Below are 10,479 nucleotides of genomic sequence, written 5' to 3' on the forward strand. Positions count from 1 at the left end.
GTAATATTCCATTGTATATATGTGCCCCATATTCTTTATCCATTCATCTGTCGATGGACACTTAGGTTGCTTCCATGTCCTGGCTATTGTAAATAGAGCTGCAATGAACATTGTGGTACATGTGTCTTTCTGAATTACGGTTTTCTCAGGGTATATGCCCAGTAGTGGGATTGCTGGGTCATATGGTAATTCTATTTTCAGTTTTTTAAGGAACCTCCATACTGTTCTCCATAGTGGCTGTATCAATTTACATTCCCACCAACAGTGCAAGAGTGTTCCCTCTTCTCCACACCCTTTCCAGCATTTATTGTTTGTAGATTTTTGATGATGGCCATTCTGACCGGTGTGAGGTGACACCTCATTGTGGTTTTGATTTGCATTTCTCTAATGATTAGTGATGTTGAGCATCTTTTCATGTGTTTGTTGGCAATCTGTATGTCTTAGAAATGTCTGTTTAGGTCTTCCACCCATTTTTGGATTGGGTTGTTTTTTTGATATTGAGCTGCATGAGCTGCTTGTATATTTTGGTGACTAATCCTTTGTCAGTTGCTTCGTTTTCAAATGTCTTCTCCCATTCTGAGGGTTGTCCTTTCGTCTGGTTTATGGTTTCCTTTGCTGTGCAAAAGCTTTTAAGTTTCATTACATAATCTCTCATCTTTATCTCAGGGCAGTCATCCAGCTGAGGTTCAAGATCTGTCACTGAGTTACAGGTCCTTGCAGACTGTATGGGCCAGGGCAGCCCCTTGTGGTCATGTGATGTCTTTGTATTGAGTTTACAGGGTTTGTCAATTTCTGTAACTGCAGTGGGTCCAGACAGGGAAGTGACATGACTCAGCAAAGAGGATTACTTGGAAACTAGACCAGTCTGATCTTGAGTCCTGGCTTCTGTGATCTTGGGCAGGTTACTTAAACCTCTTAAAGCCACAGTTTTCTCATCTGTAAAATGGAGCTAATAAGAGCTACCTTAACATCAAATGGATTCCATATATTTCATGCTGAGTTGTTTAGCAGAGTACTGATGATGGCTTATTTTTTAAAGCCCCTTTTTGTTTACTGGATCTGAGTAACAAGCTGGTCAACTCAGATGGAATAGCAATTAGTTTCCGTTGAATTTAGCAAATGGGTTTTCGAAAACCATGATTAAAGCGACAGAAGTTTTCACAAATGTAACATACGAATTCTTCCTTCTTTCTAAGTGGTGGATGAGGTCTGGAGGGAAAGTTCAGTAGGAAGGTGATTTTTAATTGTAAGGAGCTTTCTTCTTGAGTCTATCAGACATATCTGGCTACAGAGGGGAGAGAAAAGGATCTTGTGGAATCTGACTGAGTGATACCAGGAACCAAGGGGTTAAGTTGAACCATTTTAGCAGATTGGCAAGGGGCATCAGGGCTGGGTAATTAAGGCTTCATTTCAGGGGATCACTGATGCATCAAAGTTGTTAATTAGTTTTATGAAAACAAATTGTGCAACCACAGGGAGATTGTAATTAGGTAGTAATTGAAAATAACTCAGTGGTAAACCTTAGTTGAGGAACCAGTGGAAGTAACTTGGAAGGAGAAAGGGAGTTGGGGGTCTGTAGGTGGGGAGTGGGGAGAATGAAAGAGCCATAGTGAGACAAACAATAAGACAATTTGAAGAGAGATGACCTAGAGTAACCTTTTTCTTTTAGAAATGAGGAAACAGATCTGAAAAGGGATGGGGTTTTTCTAAGACCACACAGCTAGTTAGTGGTAGATTTCCTTTCTTCCTTTGCCATGATGTTCCAGGATTGTCATGATTTTGATTTTTAGGAGTTGACTATGAAGATCATGAAACACGCTGAAAAGAAGGCTTCTGGGGCTGGAGTCTTCCACCCCTGCCTGTTTGCAGAGTATGCTCAGGAATGCTGCTCCATCATAGGAGAGAAGCAAAGTAGTCTCAAACTCTTGTTTCACTTATATACCATCCTCGCCATGACAATGGCTTCAGCATCCATGGCTCCACCATCCCCAGGGCTGGAGAAACATTTCAGCCTTCCACAGTGTGTTATCCTCGGAAAGGCCAGTCAACAGGGAAGTGCATTTTGTTTGATGTTAAAAGAGGAGAGTTATTTTATTCTAGTTTAATTTTATATTGGAGTATAGTTGATTTATGATGTGGTGTTAGTTTCAGGTATACAGCAAAGTCATTCAGTTATACACATACATCCATCCATTGCTTTTCAGATTCTTTTCCCATATAGGTTATTACAGAATATTGAGTAGAGTTTCCTGTGCTATATGGTAGGTCCTTGTTGATTATCTATTTTATCTATAGTAGTGTATATTTGTTAAGAGGAGAGTTACTTTTGAGGTTCAGTTTCAGGTTGTGATTTGATTGTGCACCCAAAGCGGGCATGTCAGTTTGGGGAGCTGGTTGAGGGAAGAGTGGACGGTTGCAAGGACACAGCTGGAAATGGCTCTTTCCAGTGCAACCCAGGACAAGTTATATCATTGTTCTCACAGATACTGCTCAAACCTCTGTAGCCCAGAGGCATTCAAGCCCACGAATTTTAATCAATAGCTTGTTTACCTAATTCCTTTGGATGGTTCCTCATACTCAGTGGTTCTGGGAATCCGGAAGGAAAATAGTCAGGTCAGCAATGGAGTTTTAGGTATGACTCAGCTGTCCTGTAAGGTGAACCACTTATCTCTCTTTTCTTATCAGTTTAGACCAATAAATACAGTATCTGGAAGGACAGAGTGTATTTGTATGGAAACTAATCAGGAGGACATTTGGGGCTCATTTGGCCAAAATAAATTTCATGGTCTTGAAGTTCATACAATAGACTCGTACTGATTTGGGTTACTTAGGGAGCTCTCCCCTCAGGATCCCTGCCTTCTCCCCCTTTTTGGTCTGTCTTACTGTCTCACCCTGATTTCTCAAATGAGTCTTCTAAGTTAGCACGGTTACAACATGGCTATAGAGCAAAAAGAACTCTACTTTTCAAGTTTCTCCAAAGGGACTTCAAATATCTGGTGGATCCATTGCCTTCACTGGCCAAGTTTTCCCAGAGGCCTTTCGTTTAAGTCTTAATATTTGCTTCACCACAGTAAGTTGGGAGGAGTGTTGTCCTTTTGTGCCTGTGAATGCTTGAAAAAAGTAAAGAGAGGAGCTCAGCCAAGTAGATGATTTTCCAACTGTCCTGTTCCTTGGCTACCAATATAAATAAGAGCTGTTGCGGCCACATTTTCCAATTAACAGAGGGAAAATATACTTATCAGTGGTAACTGCTTTTAAAAATAACATTTATTGTTTTTCTAATTATAAAAGTTAATATGGCCCTGTAGAGAATTTGGGAAACTTAAAGGAGAAAAAGGAATAAATTCATTTGCTCAGGATCTCTTTTGTGACTATTTTGATAAGTTTATGTTCAAATCTTTTCCAAGAGAATACAACCCGCTTCTGTGGACATCTAGCTTTCTTGTTTAGAGCGTTTGTCTTCTCTTTTAGTATCTGAATCTTATTATAAGTGCTCTTTATTTGCTGTAAACTCAGTACTGAACCATGAACTTTCTGAACTAAGAAAATAAAGAATTAATTTATCCCACACATCCTGAGGCTTCAGTTTCTTATTAGAGAAGTCACAGGTAACACAATGCTTGAGTTGCTGCAAAACATTTTTTTTTTTTTTTTTTTTTTTGCGGTACGCGGGCCTCTCACTGTTGTGGCCTCTCCCGTTGCGGAGCACAGGCCCCAGACGCACAGGCTCAGCGGCCATGGCTCATGGGCCCAGCCGCTCCGCGGCATGTGGGATCTTCCCGGATCGGGGCACGAACCCGTGTCCCCTGCATCGGCAGGCGGACTCTCAACCACTGCGCCACCAGGGAAGCCCTGCAAAACAATTTTGATGGATATTGTCAATAGTAAGGTAAAGGGAGGAAAGAAGTAAGTTTCTAGGGGCAAATTTTTTTTTCCTGCTAGGAAAAAAATGCAAGTAACTTTAGAGAAATCTGCAATGCAACCAGCTACTGTGTATCCTGTACATAGTGACAGATATCTATACTTGGTAGAGGAATAGATTTTCTAGAAAGATGCTTGTCAAATGGTCTCTGGCTTTAGCTGTGGTTGTGAGCTCCATTGTGGAGCTTCTAAAACCATTCCTAGCGGCATTTTCCCATTCACTTGACTCACTGTTAATGATTGGACAGCATCAATTCAGCATTCTGCCTTCCAAATTATGTTAGAAGTCATGTACTTAATTTCCACTGATAATATCCTTTGGCAAAATTGGGGGGAATATTAAATATTGAAAGTTTTGAACTGAGTTCAGGAAATAGGTGGGTGGATTTCTTAGGCTGTTGGCATGTGATTTGTGGGCAGGAATTTCTTTTTTTAAGCAAGAACAGTGCACTATATTGACTGGCCGGGTCATCCAATGTACTGTCCCTGAGAACCAGAGCGTAGACAAGTGTTCTTTGTCTAATTGAGTGAATAAAAAACATGTTTTGGCATGAATGGCCATGTGCATTTTCAGGGAGAGGGGCACATGCATGCCAGGGCCTAATGAATTCAAATCTTAAAAACGTATCCATAAAACTTGTCTGTGGATCAGAAGGGGGCTGGTGGGAATGCGTGATATCCAAGCCTTGAGACTGCACTGGAAGCAGAAGCAGGATGTGGGTGGTTGTACAAGGGAAAAATGCTGTTGGAACATTAGATGTGCCGTGTCAGAGGCCTTCAGAATCTGCACAGTTGCAAGAATTTCTCAGGCTGTAAAGCTTGTAAAAGAGGCAGTTGTGCTTTGCTTTGTGCGTTTTACAACTGGTGAACGTCATCCTTTGAAACAAGGGGCAATGTCTTCCTGATTGAGGAACTTGAAAATGTTTCTCTTGACAAGTGGGAGTCTAGTCATGAGGTTTCTAATGAGCGGTGATTAACAGCTCCGGGAAGAGTGCACATCACTGTCTGCACCCTGCCCGGTGTCATCTGGCCACCTGACTCCCAGATTTCCCTCTGTGCCAGAAGAACCAATAAAAATATAAGTCAACCGACTAGGAGATGCCACCAGTGTCTGCCAGATTTCTAGGGTATGGTGTCAAATGACAGGGGCAACTAGAGATGTCCAGCTGGCCTGAGTTGAGCACTGACTTTCTCCCCGGGTTTGTGTGCCGTCTCTGGGCCGTAGTCATTTCACCTGCAAAACGGGGTGATACCACTCATCACTTACGCTCATCTCCACTGTGCACCCTGGTACAAGCCATGATTACACGTCACCTGCCCGCTCGCTGTAGCAGCATCCTAACTAGTCTTCCTGTGTTGATTCTTACCTCCCTAAGATCCAGCCTCCATGCACCAGCCAGAGCGGTCATGATGCTCACTGTCTCCATCTGAAACCATCTTGTTTGCTTGCTTTCTTGTTATCTTCTCTCTGATCCCTGCCCTGGAATGCAAGCTTCACGGTCTCCCCTACATCCTGAAGAGCCTATCCATTGGCTCCAGCGGGGTGGTTCTCCCTTTCTCCTTCCAGCCGCTTTTGCTCTGGTGTTCTCCTGTTCTCATTTCTTTCAAGCAGTTTTATTTACTTCCTGAGCTAGTTTGAAATGTGAATCAGGAAACGGAGGGTTTAGTTTTAGTTCTGCCACTTCCTGGCTGGGTGCCCTAAAGACAGTCACTTACCTTCTCTGGGCCTGTTTCCTTACTTGTAAAGAGAGGGTGTATTTGTTTGCAAGGGCTGCCATAATAAACTACTACAGACTGGGAAGCTTAAACATCAGAAGTGTGTTTTCTCACAATTCTGGAGACTAGAAGTCTGAGGTAAAGGTGTCAGCAGGGTTGATTCTCCTGGGCATGTCGAAGACGGCCATCTTCTCCCTGTGTCTTCAACATGGCTTCCCCTCTGTGTGTCTGTGTCCTAATCTATTCTTATAAGGACATCAGTCATATTGGATGAGGGCCCAGGTGTACCTTAATTACATCTTTAAAGGCCCTATCTCCAAATACAGTCATGTTCTGAGGTACAAGGAGTTATGAGTTCAACATATGAATTTTGGGTGCACATAATTCATCCCGAAACAGAGGGGAATATGCTGGATAATATCTAAGACCATTTCCAGCAGGTACAAAATTATATTTTTGTTGGACATCTTCCTCCTCACTTTCTTGCCCAGTTTCACTCCTGTGAGGTAACAGCTTGGTGCATATGCTTCCTAATTTTTAATGTTCATACATATCCTCTTGTGCATTTTGAAGGGGGTGTGTGTGTGTGTATCTAGCAATAATGTAAGTTATGGACTGTCAAAATGGGAGAATTTATCCACAAAATACTAAATGGAACCCAAAAAAAGCATCCAAGAAGGGCTTTTTTTTTTTTTTTTTGCAGTACGCAGGCCTCTCATTGCTGTGGCCTCTCCCATTGCGGAGCACAGGCTCTGGACGCGCAGGCTCAGCGGCCATGGCTCACGGGCCCAGCCGCTCCGCGGCATGTGGGATCTTCCCGGCCCGGGGCACGAACCCGTGTCCCCTGCATCAGCAGGCGGACTCTCAACCACTGCGCCACCAGGGAAGCCCCAAGAAGGGCTTTAACTTTCATTTTTTTTTCTATCATTTTTTTAATTTAAAAATTATTTCTTTTATTTTAAAAATTGAAGTATAGTTGATTTAGAATCTTCTGTTCGTTTCTGATGTACGCCAAAGTTATGCAGTTATTCACGTATGTGTATATTCTTTTTCAGATGCTTTCCATTTGGTTTCTATAATTTTTTTTATTTTTTATTTTTTTTTTGGCTGCATTGGGTCTTTGTCACTGCGCGCGGGCTTTCTCTAGTTGCGATGAGCCGGGGCTACTCTTTGTTGCGGTGCACGGGCTTCTCATTGCGGTGGTTTCTCTTGTTGCGGAGCATGCGCTCTAGGCACGCGGGCTCAGTAGTTGTGGCTCGTGGGCTGTAGAGCACAGGCTCAGTAGTTTTGGCACACGGGCTTAGTTGCTCCGCGGCATGTGGGATCTTCCCGGACCAGGGCTCGAACCCGTGTCCCCTGCATTGACAGGCGGATTCTTAACCACTGCGCCACCAGGGAAGCCCCAGTTTCTATAATTTTTGAAGTATATAATTCAAAATTGTTTCTTTCCACAGCTGGAAACTGACAAGCTGGCTCTCCCGAGGAGCCCCAGCCCGCTTAGCACGAGCCCGGTCGCCAGCCCCAACCCGAAACTTGAGAATTCCACGCTTCTGACGGTGGAGCCCTCCCCGCTGGATAAGAACAAGGGCTTCTTCGTGGACGAGTCCGAGCCCCTCCTTCGCTGTGACTCCACGTCCAGCGGCTCCTCGGCGCTGAGCAGGACCGGATCCTTTATAACCAAAGGTACGGATGGTTCAGACCCACATTCATTCTTCAGCCTCCCCTCAAAGAGCCCGTGGCATCTCTCCCTCCATCAGTTCCCCATTCCAGTAGGGGCTGGGTCATCTAAATGACCTGCCCTGGACTCCGAGGTGAGGCTGGTCTGCGCGAAACGACGTCATTAGCCAGTCGGGACCTGCCTAGAAAATCTTTATAGCCCCGACTGTCTGGCCGGGAGCCTGCGTCCAGGAGTATCGGTCACCCTTGATTCTCATGATGCTATCGAGTGTGTGTTTCGGGGAAGGACCGATAACGTGTAGTCTGGCCGGTTTTTTTGTGTGTGTGTGCAAATTATTTACTAGGCTTGCAGAACCCAGGGATTTAAAGTATAACTTATCTTGAGAGTCTGGAGTAGAGGTTTTAGTGACTGAAATTAAATTTCGCTCTGTTAAGCTTGGTTGCAAATAACAATGTTTTAAACATCATGGGTTGGTACTTTCGGTAAATAATTTGCCACTTGCAGTTTTGAATAGCAGGGTAGGGAATTAGCATGTACACTATACTGATGACAGGTTTTTGTTAGAAATTTCCTAGTTTGGGTAACACCGGTTATATTTTACCAAAAGGGGTATATTTTATGTTGTTTTTTGTATATTTGTAAAATAATTCTATTTCACATATTTATATTTTATACTTTATATATTCATATATCTCTATACTTATATAAAGATTTATATTTTAGTTTATAATTTATGTTACATATTATGTTTTAGAGAATACATTTTATAAATGGTAGTAGAAGTTATAGTTCCTCACTCCATTGTAAGATATGACCCAAGAAGCAATATTTTCTTATTTATGTGCTTTTGCTCTAAGCAGTTTAATTTTAAAATATGACAATGTAATTAGGAAGTCAGATAAGCCGATTATTGACTTGGAATGTTTGAGGGGAAAGGCTGGGCTCATATCTTTGCTTACTAACATGTTACAGATGGGGAAAGTAGTGACGTTTTGTTTTTGTTTTTGTTTTTTTAAAGTTTCTTTAAGTATTTCAGCATTCTCCTGAGTTTTAGGAGAATTTCGGAGACGTCATTTGAGTCTAAGCAAATGTCATGTTCCATCAACAACGCATTCAAGCAGATAAGCAGATCCTTGTCTGATCTCTGTTAGGCACATCTTGTTTGTTATCTTACGTGCAACGTCGGTAAAAACCACTGTGGTGTTTAAAAATGTGCCTGAGCTTCACTCCCTCACCTTGCAGGGTGGGATGGGGACAGCCTGGGGAGAGGGTCGCTGTCACCTTAGCTCTCCTCCGTCCCCCAATACAGTCCCGTTACAGCTGTCCCCTCTCCTCTCCTCCCTGCAGAAAAGAAGGACACAGTGCTGCGACAGGTGCGCCTGGACCCCTGCGACTTGCAGCCTATTTTTGATGACATGCTCCACATCCTGAATCCCGAGGAGCTGCGGGTGATTGAAGAGATTCCTCAGGCCGAGGACAAGCTGGACCGGCTGTTTGAGATCATTGGAGTCAAGAGCCAGGAAGCCAGCCAGACCCTCCTGGACTCTGTTTATAGCCATCTTCCCGACCTGTTGTAGAACACGAGGAATACTGCACTCTGGAAATTACTCAATTTAGTGGCAGGGTAGCGTTTTTATTCTTTTATTTTTTTTTTAATTTTTGTTTTTTGGTGTGTGTGTGTGTGTGTGTGTGTGCACGTGCGCGTGTGTGTGTTTAACAGAGTATATGGCCAGTGTTTTGAGTTCATTCTTTCTTTTTAAAAACCCTCCTGGGAAGTTAGCATATAAGCCTTTTCAACTGTTTCAGAATATCCACCACTGAAGTTTTTTTAGGTTCCATATTTTCTCTGTCTTGCCTTCGTATGTATTCTCAAAATTGTTCTGTGCACTTTAAATTCACTTAATGTATCACAAATACAGTGTGGCTTTTCCCACACACTGGATTATGAGGCTCTTAACTTCTTAAAAGTGTCATAGCATCTTGTGAATGCTATAAGCTGTCTTCATGTCTCAACATTCACATCTGCTTTATTATTATTATTATTACTATTTTATTATTTGCCATTTATGAATTTTCTTAAGGGTTCAAGAAACGTAAGACCCCATTGAGTTACTGTAATGCAATTAGATCTTGAAGTATCTTTTTAACATGCCTTGTTGGGTAGTTCATATTTATGGCTGAAACTTGACCACACTGTTGCTGATTGTATGGTTTTCACCTGGACACCGTGTTGAATGCTTGATTACGTGTGCTCCCCTTACGCTATTCTGCTCTGGGCTGGAGACATGAAATCCCCACAAGCCATCGTGACTTGCTATTTGAGTGGCTTGACAACTGGGCCACCAAGGAACTTGAACTTCAACTTTTAGAGATTGAGCTGTCCTGGAACATATTGCTGCACTTTGGAAAGTCACAATTGAAGTGCTGGTGACAAATGACACCTTTTCCAAAGGGAATTTGTCCAGCTTTGCTTTACAAGATGTCTTGTTTTTTATACACACAGAGTCGATAGGTCTGGTCTGCCCTCAAGGCCTCGGTCTTGGTGGGTTTCCTTCATTCAATCACTTTAGTTAAAAATGGCTGCAGCTTTAAGAACTCTTGTCTGATATATTTGCAACTCTGCTCCCATTTATAAATGTGCTCTTTGATGCTTAGTTGCTGAATTCTAATGCAAAGGTGGTGTGGACTCCCTTTGTGTGGGTGGGGTTTGTGGGTAGTGGTGAGGGACTGATATCAGAAAACTGCCTTCAAGTGTAGTAATTTATTAATAAATATTAGGTGTTTGTTACTTGAGTAGTTGAGTGTATTTAATCCTTGCCTTGTTCGTGTGCTCATGTTATAATTCTTTGATTAGTCTCTTGGAAAAGTGTATTCTAAAAACCTGAGCGTTTCTAATCTGTGAATCATGCACAGTAGCGAAGGTTTGTGTTTGGAAAAGTACCTAGAGATTCATAGAGAAGGACTTCCAAGCATTGAGGATGAACAAGCATTTCCTAGTTTATTGGGGGTAAATCTGAGGCTCCTGCTTTTGAGATTGTCTCTGCTTTAAGAAATGAGGATTTGGAGGTGGAGAGGTATAAATGCTGACTAGGCTTTGGATTATATTCTTCTTAACTCAGTTCCATCTTGGAAATTAATACTCATGGGCGGGTCTATATAAGTTC

At 42.6% G+C, this 10,479-nt stretch overlaps 1 protein-coding gene across 2 annotated transcripts in view; it reads left to right on the plus strand.

Moving 5' to 3' along the window:
- Nucleotides 1-10,108, plus strand: part of TNFRSF21 (TNF receptor superfamily member 21) — a 65,580-nt gene extending 55,472 nt beyond the window's left edge. The window contains exons 5-6 of one of the 2 annotated variants that reach the window (XM_029242602.1): nt 7,092-7,320; nt 8,663-10,108. In XM_029242602.1, the coding sequence (XP_029098435.1) occupies nt 7,092-7,320; nt 8,663-8,892 (459 nt within the window). In that variant the 3' untranslated portion in view covers nt 8,893-10,108. The remainder of the gene's footprint in view (nt 1-7,091; nt 7,321-8,662) is intronic. The other variant, XM_029242603.1, reaches the window with a different exon arrangement.
- The last annotated feature ends 371 nt before the right edge of the window (nt 10,109-10,479 follow it).

This window comes from Monodon monoceros, unplaced genomic scaffold (assembly GCF_005190385.1).
Source record: "Monodon monoceros isolate NGI ecotype Baffin Bay Population unplaced genomic scaffold, NGI_Narwhal_1 Super_Scaffold_3, whole genome shotgun sequence".
In the NCBI taxonomy this organism is placed as follows: Eukaryota; Metazoa; Chordata; class Mammalia; order Artiodactyla; family Monodontidae; genus Monodon; species Monodon monoceros.